The sequence below is a fragment of the Cygnus olor genome, chromosome 2 (assembly GCF_009769625.2).
Source record: "Cygnus olor isolate bCygOlo1 chromosome 2, bCygOlo1.pri.v2, whole genome shotgun sequence".
Taxonomy (NCBI): Eukaryota; Metazoa; Chordata; class Aves; order Anseriformes; family Anatidae; genus Cygnus; species Cygnus olor.
The window spans coordinates 144181365-144199082 of record NC_049170.1 but is presented as its reverse complement, the minus strand read 5'-3'; the positions used below and the strand labels follow the sequence as shown (position 1 = coordinate 144199082).

The window sequence follows — 17718 nt, the reverse complement described above, 5'->3', positions numbered from 1 at the left end:
CTCTATCTCTATCTATGTCACATATATCTACCTGTATTTATATATTGTTTAAAAATGAAATTTTATTGATGGCATTACTCAATGAACTGTATTAAAATCTACTGTTTATTGTGATAATCTTAAACAACCATGAAGTATATTTTTTATTACAAATTTATTATTTTCAATAAGGAACCTGTTCATAACAGGAAATGAGACTTTGTCAGGCTCTGAAACTAACTTTGTAGGAGTTACTGAAACATATTCGGTGCAGGGAAGCTGAAACAGATTTGTAGAGCTAGCAGCAAAATTTCTAAATCTGAATATCATTTATCCCTTGTAGGGATTTCAAACAAAGCTGTAATAGTACTCTATCCTAAAATCGTATTACTTAAAATGTGATTATCTGACAAAAGCCCAGTAAGCAGTGGTTTTTTTGTGTGTTTTTTTTTTGTTTGTTTGTTTTTTCTTTTCAAAGAAAGATCATTGCCATTCTCTAAACAAATCCAAAAGCTGTTTGCACTTAAATCCAACAAATAGCTATCATTTTTACTCCTAGGAAGAACTAAGTAATGACACAAAAGTGTTCTGTTTAAAATTCAGAAATGAACTGATGCTAACGTGAAATTTAGAGTGCAGCGTATAAGCAAGGTGTACAGGAAAGGTTAAAGTAAAGTAATACAGGAAATATTGCTGTAAATGTAAATGGATACAAATGGAGATTATGGATGGTTTATTTCATTTAAAACTGTCATTTAAATAACATCTCGTTGAACTTAATGCCATTTATAAAAGTAAAAGGAATATGAACCTATGGATGCTTTCTCACACATACATAACGTAAATAAGATAAATACATAACATATATATATATATTTTTCCAACTTACTCCTGTCAATAATTATACGCCATCTAAGATTTTTTGAAATGCAGAATCAATTCCTTTAAGTCTTCTTAATAGAGATGTCTGGTAGGAGACAAGATGAGCAAGCTCACTGTATCAGCTTCACTCCACTATGTTTTTATTAAAAGTGACAAAAAGACATGGAAACTCTTGCTACTTACTATAAAATAGTAATTAGAGAAAACCATTGGTGTAGCTATTTCAGAACAGTAGCCCCAGAAGATAATACATAGAAGTAGATATAAAGACATTTACTGTCTATCATATATTCTGTAAGAAAACTACATAATGTTACCTGATGTAATTACTTGTTGGAGAACTAATATTCATAGAATATATTTGTTTTCCCAAACAAAATATGAAGTGACTGAGGTACTTAGATATTATTAATCTCCCAGGATAGCCTAGACTTTTTTTTTCTTTGGCAGTTAACAATTGTATATTCTGTAGGTTTGACGTTCACAGTCTCATCAACATTGCAGGTAGGAGGACTGAGTTTTTGTCTTCTTTAGGATGTTTTAAGATATTTTCTTCAGACCAGCTCTAACTTTTATTATGTATTATTAGTATATTCTGGGGGGAGAGTCTGAACCTGGTTTTTGTCTTTCTTTAATTATGAATCATATTCTCCTCTTCCTAGGAGTGTTTGAACAAATACAAATGATAAGTATTGATATTTATTGTGCTTTGTTAGATTTTTGGTTGGGTTTGATTTTTCTTTAATCAAATGGAATAATAAAACCTTTCAAACCTCTAGAAGAAGAGTCAGTCTTTTCTTCAAATCTTCAACTCCTTTTAATTGCCTTGTTGAAATTAACATTGTAAATTTGATTTTGTCATGTTTCAGTTGTATTCAGAGGAATAATAGAAGGATTTCAGAAATGAGGCTTCCATTGATGACAATATGACTCTAGAAAACTTAGTTGAGTGAAAATTGAAACACTTGCTGGTTGTTGTGGTGTTTTGTTTTGTTTTGTTTTGCTATTCCCTCACTGTTAAACTACCAAATGTGGAAACCTGGAATAACTGACAACAAGACCCTTAAAATGAAATGTTCAAAATATAGTTTAGGGATACTTATTGCTACAGTTAATACACATTATGCATTAAATTTATTTTAAAATTTATGTCCTTTTTATAGTTAGGACCCCTTGTGAAAGAAGTTTGTGATGATTGGGTTAGACAGAGAAAATAATTTTGTACTGAATATCCATTACCTATGTACAATTTTTCTGTGTTTATGGATGATGAATCTATATGATGATGAACCAAAGTTTCATACCTTGAGCATAACAATTTCCCTACAAGTTTCTGAGACATGACAGACTGCATTCAAGGGTGCTGAGATAGCTGTGGGATCTTCTTGCAAGGGATTATTCTTGTTTACCTGGCACTCATTAGACTGCATCTAGAATAGTCTATCCACGTTTGAGGGAGAGATCGATTGAGTGGAGTGAGTTCAGTGGAGGGCTGTCAAGGTGCTCAGGGGACTGGAACTGGGCTGCCGAGGTGCTCAGGGGACTGGAACTCCTGCCCTGTGAGAAGGGCCTGTGGGAGCTCGGCTTGCCTAACCTGGAGAAGTCAGGCCTAATGTCAGCCTGACAGTACTTATGAGGAGGTTATCAAGAAGACAGGACGTTATCAAGAAGACAGAGGCTCTTAACGTTGGTACATGATGGGAAGATGGGAGACAATGGCCATTAAAATTAGATCACACTGCATATAAAGAAAAGTGTTTTTCCCATGTGGGCAGTCAAGCAGTGGAAGAGATTGCCCACAACTGTCTCTCCATCCTGGAAGATTTTCAAGACTTGACTGGAAAAAAAGCCCTGAGCAACCTGGTCAGACCTCAGAGCTGAGCCTGCTTTGAGCAGGAGCTTGGCCTAGAGACCTCCTGAGGACACTTCCTACTCTCTCTCTTTTTTTCCCCCCTCTATTTCATTGGTTCATTAATTTAAGGTGTATTGGAATGTGGACGGTGTTTGACAGAGTGGGATACTGGTCTCAGTCGGTAATTTTAAACACTTGCATAATGCAAATAGTATTTTGCTTGATACTATTATTGCCTTTTTTTTAAGTAAGTAGAAATATTTTTTGCTCGTTTGCTTTTAATTTGAAGTGCCCTATTAACACAAAGAGCTCTGATTTTTCTAAAATCCTTACACAGAATTTCCTCAATAAGAAGTTAGAGCATAGAACCAGACTCTGGTGAATTTCAGCAGCGGTTATGTAAATAGTCTTCATTTGCTTATACTATGTAGTTTTGTTCTACATGTGAGCATATGTTTTATTCTTCTAGAAATATTTTTTTTATTTTTTTTATTTTTTATTTCAACAGAAATTGAAAAGGAAAGCTGTGGGGATCCTGGAACACCACTGTATGGTATCAGAGAAGGGGATGGATTTTCCAACCGGGATGTTTTAAGATTTGAGTGTCAGTTTGGATTTGAATTAATCGGAGAGAAATCTATCATTTGCCAAGAAAATAACCAGTGGTCTGCAAACATACCAATTTGTATTTGTATGTAACAAAACTTTTGTTATTATTATTTTACAATACATAGCATTATAATGCATTTTCACTTATAATTTGTATGATTGATTAAAAAGCATAGTATAATTAATTCTGCTGACAGAATGAATTTGCTTTTGTTCAGTGGTGGGTTTCCCTAAAGGCTATGCATAATAAAAGTTCTAGAACTGCTAAAATATTTTTTCTTTTATTATTAAAGGAATTGCCTTTATGTGATTTGATGTAAGATTTTATTATTGGCTTTTTTATAGGAAGCTGTAGATTTTCTAAGAAGTTAATATATTTCCCTAGATTACCAATTGCTGAACTGTAATCAAGGGTTTCAGTTATTTAAAGATTTTTCCCCATGTCTTATACCTGAACACAATTTAGAATTTAGAGCTATACATGTCTATAATCATTTATCCTTTACATTACGCAACATAAATAAAAATAATGTTGAGATAAGTGTCTGTGGCAACACATTTCTTCCTTAACATTTCCACTAAAGTATTACAGATCAAATATATTCAGAGTGCAATCAGTTGCTTTCATCCTTGCAATCTAATATGGCTTAACTGAAATGGTTGAATATAAAATATTATCCTGGTAAAAGCAAAACAACTCTTTCGTCTCTTTGAGGCTGGTTAATATCTTGAGCTTCTGTGTAAACAACAAATGATAAGGGTACTCTTGACCTTTTGAATCTTAGTGGGCTTTGTGAGAGGTCTGTTCATCTAAACAGTTCCCTAAAGGAGAAAATAAGTGGTGCCAACTGATTAAGGACTGTTGAACATGAGAACATTATAAGGGCTGCTGTAGGTTTCCAATGCAACCAGGTTATTCATTATTACCTGGAGGCTCAACAACCTTCCTTTCTGGCTTCACACCTGATTGTAACAAATGCTCAATTATTCAGTTGTGATAACAACCAAGTTTTAAGATCTCTTATAATAAAATAAATCATTCTTAAATTGTTTTCTTCTATTGTCTAATGTCTTTGTCTCTTTTTTTTTTTTTTTTTGGCAGTTCCTTGCCTTTCCAATTTCACTGCACCAATGGGAACTGTTCTTTCACCTGATTATCCAGAAGGATATGGAAATAACTTAAATTGTATCTGGACAATAATTTCAGACCCTGGGAGCCGAATCCATCTCTCATTTAATGACTTTGACTTGGAATCTCAGTTTGACTTCCTTGCAGTTAAAGATGGTGACTCTCCAGATTCTCCTATAATAGGAACATTTACTGGTGCTGAAGTTCCTTCTCATCTTACCAGTAATGGTCATATTTTACGGCTGGAGTTTCAAGCTGACCATTCCATGTCAGGACGTGGATTTAACATCACTTACAACAGTGAGTAATAGTTTTTTTTTGTTTGTTTTGTTTTGTTTTTTAATGAAAGTGTATGTTTTGTTTTCAACATAGTTTGAGAGAAATATATAAGCATGTAAAAAGGATGTTACACTAATACAAGACACCTTCACACAAATCCTATATACCTAAAAAATACTAGATTTAGGTTTTCAGATTGCCTTTCAGATGCAATGTTGCAGCTGAAAACGTGCATATTTATCACTTACTGCATTAGAGATCACTGTGATGGGAGTGTTTAGAAGACTGAAAATTAGGTCATTTTCAAATTGTAAAATTATAATAAATTTGTTAAAAGCACTTTAAGTTTGTGCTACTGGTTAAATGTTACATAATTATCATTACACATACAAAACTGACTGAGAACTCATATACTAATTTAGCTGTGAATATATAATACCCTGGAGCTGATGGCTGCAATCTTTGCTGGTTCCTAGTCATTGAGGTCAAGGTGAGGAGCCATAAGAACTATTTGATATGTTGAACTGCACTAAGCTTATCTTCTTTTTGTCTGATCTTCCTTCCATATGCCTGATGATTTTAAGTTATTTTCTCCACTCCCTGACAAACAGATATCTTGTTCTCATTGGTAGTATTACATCTTTTAACGTTTTTGTCTTACCAGTCATCTTTGTGTATTCAGGATGATATGCTGGCTATTTGCAGCTCCTTGTGCTTATCTTGCCCTTTGGCAATGTTTTGCTACTTGGGTACCTTTTGTGTGCAACTATACTCATTTTTCTTTGCCTTTAGAATAAAACAGAATAGAATAGTTCAGTTGGATGTCAATAGTTCAGATGACCTTCAAAGATCATCTAGTCCAACTGCCTGACTTCTTCAGAGGTAACTAAATGTTAAAGGTTATTATTGAGGGCATTGTCCAAATGTCTCTTGAACAATGACACACATGGGGCATCAACTACCTCTCTAGGAAGTCTGTTCCAGTGTTTGACCACCTTCACCACAAAGAAATTTTCCTTATACATAGTATGAACCTCCCCTGGCACAGCTTTGTGCTATTCCTGTGTGTCCTGTCAAAAGCTACCAGTGAGAAGAGACTGGCACCTCCCTCTCCACTTCACCTCCTCAGGAAGTTGCAGAGAACTGAGGTCACCTCTTAGCCTCTTCTCAAGACTAGACAACCCAAGTGTTCTCAGCCTCTCCACACAGGACATGACTTCCATCCTTTTTACCAGCTTTGTTGCCCTCCTCTGGATGCTTTCAAGTACTTTAACATCCTTTTTATATTCTGAAGACCAGCACCGTACACGTTATTCAAGATGAGTCTACACCAGTGCTAACCATAGTGGGAAAATCACCTCTTTTGGCTGGCTGGCTGTGCTGTGTTAAATGCACCCTATAATGCAGTTTGCTTTCTTGGCTTGCCAGGGCACACTCCTGACTCACGTTGAGCCTGTTGTCAACCAGCACATCCAGATCCCTTTTTGCTGAGCTGTTCTCTAGCCACTTGTCTCCTAGTCTGTAATTGTGTCTGTCATTACTCCTTCCCAGGAGCAGAACTCAGTATTTTCCTTTGTTGAACTTCATGCCATTCCTAATCGCCCAGTGCTCTAATCTATCTAGATCCCTCTGCAAAGCTTCTTGTCCCTCCAGGGAGTGAACAGCACCTCACAGTTTAGTATCAACAGCAAACTTGCTGAGTTTCAATCCTGCATCCACATCATTGATAAAAATGTTGAACAGAACTCGCTCCAGAATTGAGCCTTGAGGAATACCACTGGTGACCATCTGTCAGTCAGATGTAACTCCATTTACTGTAACACACTGAGCTCTACCATTAGTCCAGTTCATCACCCAGCATAGAATGAACATGTTTATTTCACAGCCGAACAATTTGTCCAGAGGGTACTGTGAAGGACAGTATCAAAGGCCTTACTGAAATCCAGAAAGATTACGTCAGCTGCCTTCCCTTCATTCACCAAGTGGGTGGCCTTATTATAAAAGGAGAACAAATCACTGAGGCAGGACTTTCTCTTCATAAACCCATGTTGACTATGCCTGATAACAGCTTTGTTCTTTAAGTGCCTTTCAATATCCCCCAGGACAATCTTCTCCGTAACTTTTCCAGGGACTGAAGTTAGACTTACAAGTATGTAGTTTCTTGTCTCATGCCCTTTTTGTAGATGGATATAATGCTAGCTAGCTTTCAGTCAGCAGGGACCTCTCCAGACTCCCATGACCTTTGGTAAATTGTTGAGAGGGGTCCACCTATAACATCTGCTAATTTCTTCATCACTCTGAGGTGAATGCCATCAGGCCCCATGAACTTAGGAACATTAAGTTGATACAGCTGTTTCCTTACAATTTCAGTGACCACAGATGGAAAGTCATGGTCCTCCAACACTTAGGTCTGGGCAGCCCAGAAGCCCTTGTAACTGTAAGTTACTGAGGTAAAAAAGGCATTAAATGCCTTGACCTTTTCCTCCTTACATTTCAAGTGACCGTCTGCTCCAAGCATCAGTCTAATGTTTTCCTTTGATCTCCTCTTGCTGTTAACATACTTCAAAAAGTCTTTTTTGTTGTCTGACACCACACTGGCCAGTGTCAACTCAAGCTGGGTATTGGTTTTCTTGTTTTCTACTTTTCAATGCAAACTGCAGCTCTGCAATCTCCCTGTGAAGCCAGACCTTGCCTCCACAGGTCATATACTGTCTCTTTCTGCCCTAGTTCCAGGAGGGATTCCATGTTCAGCCAGGCTAGTCTTCTGCCCCACTTGCTTGACTTGCAGCACAATGAGATTGTCTGCTTCTGGGATTTTAAAAGGTGTTTTTTGACAAGCAAACAGCTCATGGACCCTTAATTCCTCTAGAGCAGATTCCCAGGGGACACTGCTAACTAGCTCCCTCAGAAGCTTAAAGTCTGTTCTCTTAAAGTCCATGGACGCAATTCTGCTGACCTTTTTTCTCCTTACACCAAAAATGTTGAAGTCAACTAATTCATTATCACTGCAGCCAAGACAGTCACTTTTGTGGTTTAGCCCAGCAGGCAGCTAAGCACTACACAAACATTCACTCACTCCCCTCCCCACCAAGTGGGATGGGGGAGAGAATTGGAAGGGAAAAAAAGTAAACTTATGATTTGAGATAAAGAGAGTTTAGTAGGATAGAAAAGGAATGGAAAAATAATATTAATAATAATAAACATATATTAAAAAAAAAAAGTAATACACTGTGCAGTTGCACACCACCCACTGACCAATGCCCTGCCAGTTGCCAAGCAGCGGTCCTCCCCGCCGCGCCAACCTTCCCAGTTTTTATTGTCCTGAATGATGTGATATGATCTACATGTCATATGGAATTTTCCTTTTGACCAGTTCAGGTCAGCTGTCCTGTTTCTGTCCCCTCCCAGCTTCTTGTGCACCCTCAGCCTCCTCACTAGCAGGACGGTATGAGAGGTTGAAAATCCCTTGACCTAGTGTAAACACTGTTCTGCAACAACTAAAACATCAGTGTGTTAACAGCATTATTCTCTTCCTAAATCCAAAACAGGAAACATAAGAGCCACTAGGAATAAAATTATCCCTGCCAAAACCAGGACAGCCATCTACCATGACATCTCCCACAATGCCTTCCCTATTCTCAAACAACAGATCTAGGAGGGCACCTTTCCTAGTTGGCTCACTCAATACTTAAGACAGAAAGTTGTCTTCAGCATGCTTTAGGAATTTCCCACGCTTGTTGTGGCAGTATGATTTTCCAAGTTTATGTCTGTGATGCTGGAGTCTCCCATCAGGACAGGGACAACTGGTCCCAAGATTTCCCTCAGTTGCCTGTAGAATATTTAAACTGTGCCATTGTTCTGGGTTGGTGGTTGATAGTAGACCTTCATGATGACATCTGCTTTGCTGTCCATTCCCCTTAATCTTCACCCAGAAGCTTTCTACCACATCATCCCTAATGGCAAGGGATCGAGTGCACCCTCAGTAAGTTTGCAGACGACACCAAGTTAGGTGCATGTGCTGATCTGCTCGAGGGTAGGAAGGCTCTGCAGGAGGATCTGAATAGGCTGGACCGATGGGCTGAGGTCAACTGTATGAGGTTCAACAAGGCCAAGTGCCGGGTCCTGCACCTGGGGTGCAACAACCCCAAGCAGCGCTACAGGCTGGGAGATGAGTGGTTGGAAAGCTGCCTGGCCAAGAAGGACCTGGGAGTACTGGTTGATAGGCAGCTGAATATGAGCCAGCAGTGTGCTTAGGTGGCCAAGAAGGCCAACAGCATCCTGGCTTGTATAAGAAGCAGCGTGGCCAGCAGGGCTAGGGAGGTGATTGTCCCCCTGTACTCGGCTCTGGTGAGGCCGCACCTCGAGTACTGTGTTCAGTTTTGGGCCCCTCACTACAGGAAGGACATGGAGGTGCTCGAGAGAGTCCAGAGAAGGGCAATGAAGCTGGTGAGGGGTCTGGAGAACAAGTCTTACGAGGAGCGGCTGAGGGAGCTGGGATTGTTCAGCCTGGAGAAGAGGAGGCTCAGGGGAGACCTTATCGCTCTCTATAGGTACCTTAAAGGAGGCTGTAGCGAGGTGGGGGTTGGTCTATTCTCCCATGTGCCTGGTGACAGGACGAGGGGGAATGGGCTAAAGTTGCACCAGGGGAGGTTTAGGTTGGATATTAGGAAGAACTTCTTTACTGAAAGGGTTGTTAGGCATTGGAATGGGCTGCCCAGGGAAGTGGTTGAGTCACTATCCCTGGAGGTCTTTAAGAGACATTTAGATGTTGAGCTTAGTGATATGGTTTAGTGGAGGACTTGTTAGTGTTAGGTCAGAGGTTGGACTAGGTGATCTTGGAGGTCTCTTCCAACCTAGATGATTCTGTGATTTTGTGAATCTCTCCTTTATGTACAGCATAACACCTCTACCTCACCTGCCCTGCCTATCCCTCCTTTTTGGTAATGAAATTGCTCACATGCTTATGTAAAATGATTATATGTTGAGTCTGGCAACACCATTACAAGGTTAAAAAGAATTCTTAAATACTCTTGTTAGTCACACTGTTTTGGTTTGCTTATATATAGGCTGAAGGTAAATTAATATTATTTATATCCTGATTAATATATTTCTAACTTAAAGCTGTAACAGACAGAGGGAGAGAAATTTCTAGACTGCCATTCAGAGCTGCAGCAGTAAATAGTAGTTGGGCTTCTGTCTTTAGAGCTCTGAATTGTACCTAGCCTTTGGAAGAGAAGCCAGTTATCTCCTGTCACCTTTTATATTTTGTTTAGCTATTTTACATGGTAGACTAATTATGATATCACTCAATTAGCAATCACATCAAATAATGTCTTGATAATGCCAAATGGTGCAATTTTATTTTAATGAAGAAGTAACAATACAATATTAATTTTTACTAGTTGTATCATGAAACTCACTCACTCTAAAAAGATCTATTTTAAAGAATTATTTTATATATATGAGCAGTTTAACATATATATGTTTTTATTGGGGGGAGGGTATGCTTAAGCTAGAATGGAAGTGTGTGTGCATTTCTTAACTGTAGTTAATATCTACTTACAAAAGAGAAAATAATTGCAGAAAATGTGTCCAATCTTACTTCAGTGAAGACAGCTGCAGTCTGATAAATTACAGAAGTAATCTTTCCACAGTAAATAGTTGAACACCAAGACAGAATAAAAATGGAATTAATATAATTTTCTCTTTGTCTTGGCAAATAAAGTTAATTAAAAATATCCATTTTCTGCTAATACTTCCCCTGTGTATATATCCAAACCTTTTCAAAGCTATCAGTCTCTTTTTTCACCTTCAAGAGTAGAAACAGTGTATCACAGAAAAGGTACAACATAATTAGTCTTTTCAAAAAATAATGTAAGCTATTAGCATAAATAACTTCATTGATAAGTTTTTTAGTTATAGGATAAAGAAGAGTAAAATTGATCTGCTAATACATGATCTGATTTTTTAATAGCATTTCTCACAAACTGTTTTTATCCCATAATTGTTTTTATTACAGTGACATATATGGTTTCAGATAATTATTTTTGTTTCAGTAAAATTAAACCTAAATTCAACTTCTCTTGGAAGTAAACAAAAATTGCTTTGTTTTTCAAATATCTCATCTTAGAATTACTCCAAGTCTTCAACAAATCTGGTAACTCATTAGAAATCTTTTAACTGATTTTAAATTTTGGAACAAGCCCACAGAACTGTGTGACATGAAAATGGATGATGCAGAAAATGTTAAGTAACCAAAGACCTAGCAACTCCAAAAGCTGTGAGTTTCAGTGAGGTCAGATCCGTGTATGGGTTTACTTATATCTAGCCTATGCACTGCTGTTGATGTCAAAGAGATGATGAGGCTGGAAGGTGCTTTCTTGGGTAGCAGAGAAAATAGGAACATAGCTGCCTGAAATTACATTGGTTTAAGTTGCTTTGAACTGCATACTTACTCCTGGCTCATTACTTCCAGTTTATATCCCAAACCCAGGAGACCTTAATGACATTTCTGTTCTCTTTGAAGTTATTTATAAACTCAGTCATCCCTTAATCTTCCCTCTGATAAGCTAAATGCATTGGACTCGTCAATTTAAGGGAAGAAATCTGAACCTTTTATCACATTTGTGACTCTTTTATGAATGCTTCCCACTTTATCTACATCTCTGTTGAATTATGGAGATCAGAACTAGACACACTATCTGAATATAGTCGCATAAATTACATCAGTGCAGCTATATAGTTGCTTTGCTTCAGTCTAGATTTCCTAGTTTAGGTCAGGACAGGCAAAATGTGTACATTAATTTCTCTGCAACAGTTGGACCCATGTGAAGGTGTATGGATATTTATTGCTTCTCTGACAAAGGACTTAATGCAAAGAAGACCAAAAAGTCAGAAAAATTATCTCTACCTCTCCTTTCCTCACTGGCAGAGGAATGAGTTGTCAGAGGCTGGGGGAAGTGTCTGGTCATTTGACATCAGCCAAATTACTTGAGTGATTTTATCTCAGTAGTCCACGACATTGACATTCCCAGGCACTGTATTTATATCCAAAGACTGCTTTAGTCCATTTTATTGCTGTGGTAGGGTATATCCATCACAAGGCATTTTTGCTGGCACTCTGTCCTGCTAGACTTTTTAGCCTCAGTACTTCCCAGGATAGAATTCCTCACACTGTGTTGTTTGCTACATAGAAGTATGAGTTTACAAGTAACAGTACCAAGTAGCCTATTAGTTCTTTACATTACTTTTAATGACTTTTCACGTTTTTTTTGTTGTTGTTGTTTGTTTGTTTGTTTTTTAATGAAATATCAGTTCTTTATTACTTGATATTCTCTTAACTTGGTTGCTCTTTGATATTTTTCCTCTGAAAGAGTTACTTATTCCAAATCCATTGCTAGACTTCTCAGCTAAAACTCTTCACAGGACAGTCTACCAAAGCAATTAATCATGCCGGTGGACTACTCCTTTCTGGCCCTGTTTCCAAGGACCTTTCAGAGCAGGTTTCAAACCAGGTGTTATGGTTACAGTTAGCTTCATTCCTACCTTCCTGTCTTTTCAGATCTTTGCCATTCCTCCTCTTCACATTTTTTGATGCAAAATGCAGGTTTTAAAATCCTTCTGAGTTAATATCAGAGCTGAGAGTACTTAACCGTCACCCTATACTATGTTTATGCTGCATAGCTTTTTGGGGATTCTGCTTAAAATAGCAGTGCAAACACGATAGTGGATAAGTAAAAGTCAAGAAAGCTGTATCTCCTCTTTACATGTAATATTGCATGAGGAACTTTTCTATTGTTTCTTGATCTATAGATGATGGCTCACATATTAATATTAAGAATATACAAATTCGTGCTTTTTCTTTTCAGTTTCAGGCATATCTACTATTACATTTCCACCATAAATCTTTTCAGAAGTATAGGCAGGCTGAATACTGAATCGAGTATCGTAACTGCAGCCAGGACAGACTGAGAGAGCGACTGTTTTGGGGAAGGCTTATCTGTCACTCTCCTGCCTCCCAGAGCCATCCCATGCAGTGCAGTCAGTTCCATAGGAGCAACAGTAGCAGCATAACTCTCAATTCCTGAGCTGAAATATAGAGCAATAAACCAAAGTTATAACCTTAATAAGCTGGTGTCATACATAAGCAAGCTATACCTGGAGTTGACTTTTATCTAAATTTGCAGATATCTATTAAAAATCTATCTGTGTGGTTGGTCTGAAGCTAGTAAGAAAAAAACAGGCAATCAGTCCTTCACTAAAAGTGAGAAATATGTTTAATGTATTGACAAAAATTTTGTGACCCCAGTGGAAAAAGTATACAATTGCATCATTTTTGAAAGCCATCCTCCAATAGTAGATAACTATTGAAGCACTATTTTTATTCCCAATACGTGTTCCTACTATAATTAATAATAATTAATAATGTCATTATAATTAATAATATTTAATTATAGTCTTGCTTCATACAAAGTGATTTAACAATTTGAGTAAAAAATATGCTATCTTTGTATAAGAGTTTCTTGAAAGGGAAGACGGCTGTTTATTCATTTTAAAAATATTTTGATTTAAAAATCATGTTATGATCTGTATCCTTGCCAGAGCAGTGTAACATTTGCATTCCTTTAATATACAATAAATATTCTTTAAAAGGTAGATATTATTTATAGTAACAATAAGAATAATTAAACATTTCCATTTTATTTTGTATACTAACGTTTGGAAGTTCTTCGTATCTTTTATTTTTCTGTAAAGATTATTTTACTAGCATAATTATTGCGTGAGTGTCTGTTGAACCTTCTTGAATATTTGCACATTGCAGGAAGCAATCAAAGCATGAAAGCAAACTAATATGATTACCTTGTTTGATTTCAGTTAACAGTAAATTGAATAGTCTCCTGGAAATAAAGTGGAACAATCCATTTTTCTTAAATATGTTTTAAGAAATTAATATTTCTTTTTGAATAATGTTTACATTTGGGAAATTTCATGAGGTAGCTTGGATACATTTTGTCTAACAGATGTATAAGTAAAATTGCAGAAAAATATTGTGAAAAATCATCTTTTTAGCATATACTCCTATCTTCTGCCTGATGTCTCCTTCATATACAGGCATTCTTACGAAGAAATAAGTTTAAATCATCACACCTGAGGAAGGTGGATATTGTGCTTGTGATATCTGTTCCTGCTGAAAAAAACATCATTTTTTAAAATCTAAAATTTATATGCAGCATTCTTTTTACATAAAACAGCAGAATATAATAGAGAATGAATGCATATCTTTTCTTTGAACAATATTGCTATAAATATGATTTTGTTCACTTCTGGTATGAAGATAAATTTGTCTGTTCCCATAGAATCATAGAATGGTTTGGATTTGAAAGGACCTTAAAGATTCCAACCCCCCTCCAATGGGCAGGGACACCTTCCACTAGACCATGTTGCTCAAAGCCCAACCTTCCCAGAGATGGGGCATCCACAACTTTTCTGGGCAACCTGTTCCAGTGTCTCACCACTCTCTGAGTAAAGAATATCTTTCTAATATCTAATCTAAATCTACCCTTATTTAGTTTAAAATCATTACTCCTGTCACCACACTCCTGACAAAGAGTCCCTCCCCAGCTTTCCTCTAGTCTCCCTTTATTTACTGGAAAACCACTATAAGGTCTCCCTGGAGCCTTCTCTTCTCCAGGTTGATCAACCCCAGCTCTCTCAGCCTGTCTTCATATGAGAGGTGCTCCAGCCCCTTGATCATCTTCATGGCCCTCCTCTGGACTTGTTCTGATATGTCCATGATCTCCCAATATAAGGTGAATCCTATAGTAATAAACATGGACTATCTTTGTTACTGTATCTCCAGATATATACATGGAATTCTTTTTTTTTTTTTTTTTACTTTTTTTTTTTTTTTTAATCTGTTCATAGATGAACTTGAAATTTTGAAGGATTTGTACAAAACTTTGAATTTACTATTTATTTGACCTCAAATATAACCGTATGGTGAAAATTTCAGATTTTCTTTCTTTCTCCAGCATCACCCCTATCACAAGCTCTTAGTTTGGGGAAAACAAAACAAAACAAAAAAACATACTATAGAAATATCAGGCACACTGAAGTCAGTGCAGCTCTAATGAATATGACAGTAAATTAAAAAACAAACAAACAAATAAATCGATTGTATCACATACGCCTGCCCTACTGTTCTGATGTAAAGTTCTCACCCATTCTGTCACTGGATATGATGGGCCGCTGGGAAGAACTTAGCCATCACAGTCTGCCAGCACTATGGCTGTCCAAATTGAGATTTATGCTGACAGAACTTTATCATATTTTAAGACAATTTTTGTACTAGTGTATATTTTCTGCTGTTGGCCAAGCTTTACTTTCCCATTGTTTGGTTTTACTAACAGAGTAAAATTTACTTACATAGTTTGGTTTTACTGACAGAGTAAAATTCTGACAAATTGCTTGCAAAAATTATCACACTATTTACCCTCTCTCCTTCCTTCCCCTGCCTTTTTTCCTTTTTTTCCTTTTTTTTTTTTTTTTTTTTTTTTTTTTTTTTTTTTTTACCTTTTACACAGCATTTGGACATAACGAGTGCCCTGATCCTGGAGTACCAATCAATGCCCGGCGTTTTGGTGACAACTTTCAGTTGGGGAGTTCAATTTCTGTTATCTGTGAGGAAGGATTTATCAAAACACAGGGAACTGAAACAATTACTTGCATGTTAGTGGATGGAAAAGTAATGTGGAGTGGACCTATTCCGAAGTGTGGAGGTATGTATAATATTTCTTTCTGATTTATGAAGACTCAGTGTAATGTCTTTTAAGTTGTTGTTGTGGTTTAGCCCGGCTGGCAGCCAAACACCACACAGCCGTTCGCTCACCCTCCCCCCTCCCTCTCCGGGATGGGGGAGAGAAACGGGAAAGTGAAGTCTGTGAGCTGAGATAAAGACAGTTTATTAAGACAGGGAAAAGAATAACAATAATAATAATAATAATAGTATTAATAGTAATAATGTGTACGAAATAAGTGATGCACAATGCAATTGCTCACCACCCGTTGACCGATGCCCAGCCTATCCCTGAGCAGCCGGCCCCCGCCTCCACCCCGGCTAGCCACCCCTATATATTGTTCAGCATGACGTCAGATGGTATGGAATACCCCTTTGGCCAGTTTGGGTCAGCTGTCCTGGGTCTGTCCCCTCCCAGCTCCTGCTGCATCCCTAGCCTGCTCACTAGCAGGACAGAGCGAGAAGCTGAAAAGTCCTTGGCTTGGTGTAAGCACTGCTCTACAACAATTAAAATATCAGCGTGTTATCAGCGCTCTTCTCATTCTAATCCAAAACATAGCACCCTGCCAGCTACTAGGAGGAAAATTAACTCTGTCCTACCTGAAACCAGGACAGTTGTCACTAAAGGGAATTCAAACTTTTGATAATGTATAGCAGAAGGCTCCTGTAATACCAACTCCATAATAAGGAGTCTAGTGAGGCATGAGCAATGAGATTCAGTGCTAACAGTACACCAACAATATTGATGTCTTCATTTTTAAATTCCAGTCCAATCAGTATCCTGATCAGCTTTGTCAATATATAGGAGAAAGAAATAGCAGGAAAGAAAATCACTGTTTTCACTGAATCTGACTGAAATATATTGAAGTTTTCTGTTCCTCAGTTTCCAAACAGAAACATCTAAGTTCAATTTGCCACGCCGTATTTAGTATTTAGTAGTCAAGAAGTTTGTCCCTCAAATTCTTGTTTTTTTGTTTTTTTTTTTTTTTTTTTTTTTCAGTTATTTTCACCCAGTTTCATTTGGAAGGTTTTCTTCAAAATACAACTATTAACTTCTGACTTCAGACAGATAAATGATTTTAAATAGTGAGCACTCAGCGCCATATTAGATTAGAATGGAGAAGTTGATCTCTTTTCAGATCTTGATATTTTAAACCATTAGAGAGGTCTTAGTTGTCTGTTGCACCCCTTATGTTTCTTCTATCCACAGCGACACATAGCCTCTGAAAGATTCTCTTGACAATTGATCTTTCTCATTAAAGAAATTAAGTACTTCCCATACATCACAACCTCTAAAACAATGTTAAGAATATTTCTGTGTACTTGTTTATACTAAGAGGTATAAAAATATACTAAGAGGTATAAAAATATAAACTTTGCTTCATTACATTTCCTGTATTTTAAGATCTTTTCACCTCTTAAAAAATACGATTTGATCAATGATGATATGTGATTTATAAACAGTCTGTTACGTTTTATATTAAATAAAAGCTTAGTTCAGATTTTCACTATTGAACTGTCTTCCTAACAAAATTTGCTTAATTTTAATATATGAATGTGATTCCTTATAATATTCATATCCAGTTAACTTTAAGTTCAAAATTCTAATGGTTTCACAGATACAAGATGGGTCAGTTTCCCTAGATGATACACAGTCGTGGACCTTACTTTATTATGGTGTTTATGGAGCTGTTTAACACTGCTAATAAGATATTTAAAATAATGGGAATATTTTTAAATGTCTGTCTCTATACATTCTAAATGGTTCAGATGGCTCAAATGGTCTGAGACTCTAGATGGAACATAGACTGGGATCCTTAGGGTTGGGAAGCTGGTATATTTGAATTAAGTGTATTTATCTACTGCAGAATTAAGTATATTTTTAAGATTGAAGATACAATTTGAAGACGAATCTAATTTTAAGCTATTATTATAATTAATTTGGTCTGATGGGATGTTTTGAATTTTTATTGACTTCATAACACAATGCCATTTCATATAAGCTCAAGTCTGCTTGCCTTTCACACACCTCATCATTTCATTGTCATACATACCAAGTCAAAGACATGAACTCCTCATGCTGACCAGGAAATACTGAATGTGACTACTGTGAAGTTTTTTCTTCACTGCAGAAATGTCTTCTGTTACAGTATATAGGAGAGAACCATATAATAATCAATGTGGTACAGGTGG

At 37.0% G+C, this 17718-nt stretch overlaps 1 protein-coding gene across 6 annotated transcripts in view; it reads left to right on the top strand.

Moving 5' to 3' along the window:
- Positions 1–17718, top strand: part of CSMD3 (CUB and Sushi multiple domains 3) — a 710416-nt gene that overhangs the window by 389015 nt on the left and 303683 nt on the right. For all 6 annotated transcript variants that reach the window (XM_040546910.1, XM_040546915.1, XM_040546914.1 and 3 more), the window contains 3 exons: positions 3222–3404; positions 4425–4751; positions 15314–15508. In XM_040546910.1, coding sequence (XP_040402844.1) covers positions 3222–3404; positions 4425–4751; positions 15314–15508 — 705 coding nt within the window. The remainder of the gene's footprint in view (positions 1–3221; positions 3405–4424; positions 4752–15313; positions 15509–17718) is intronic.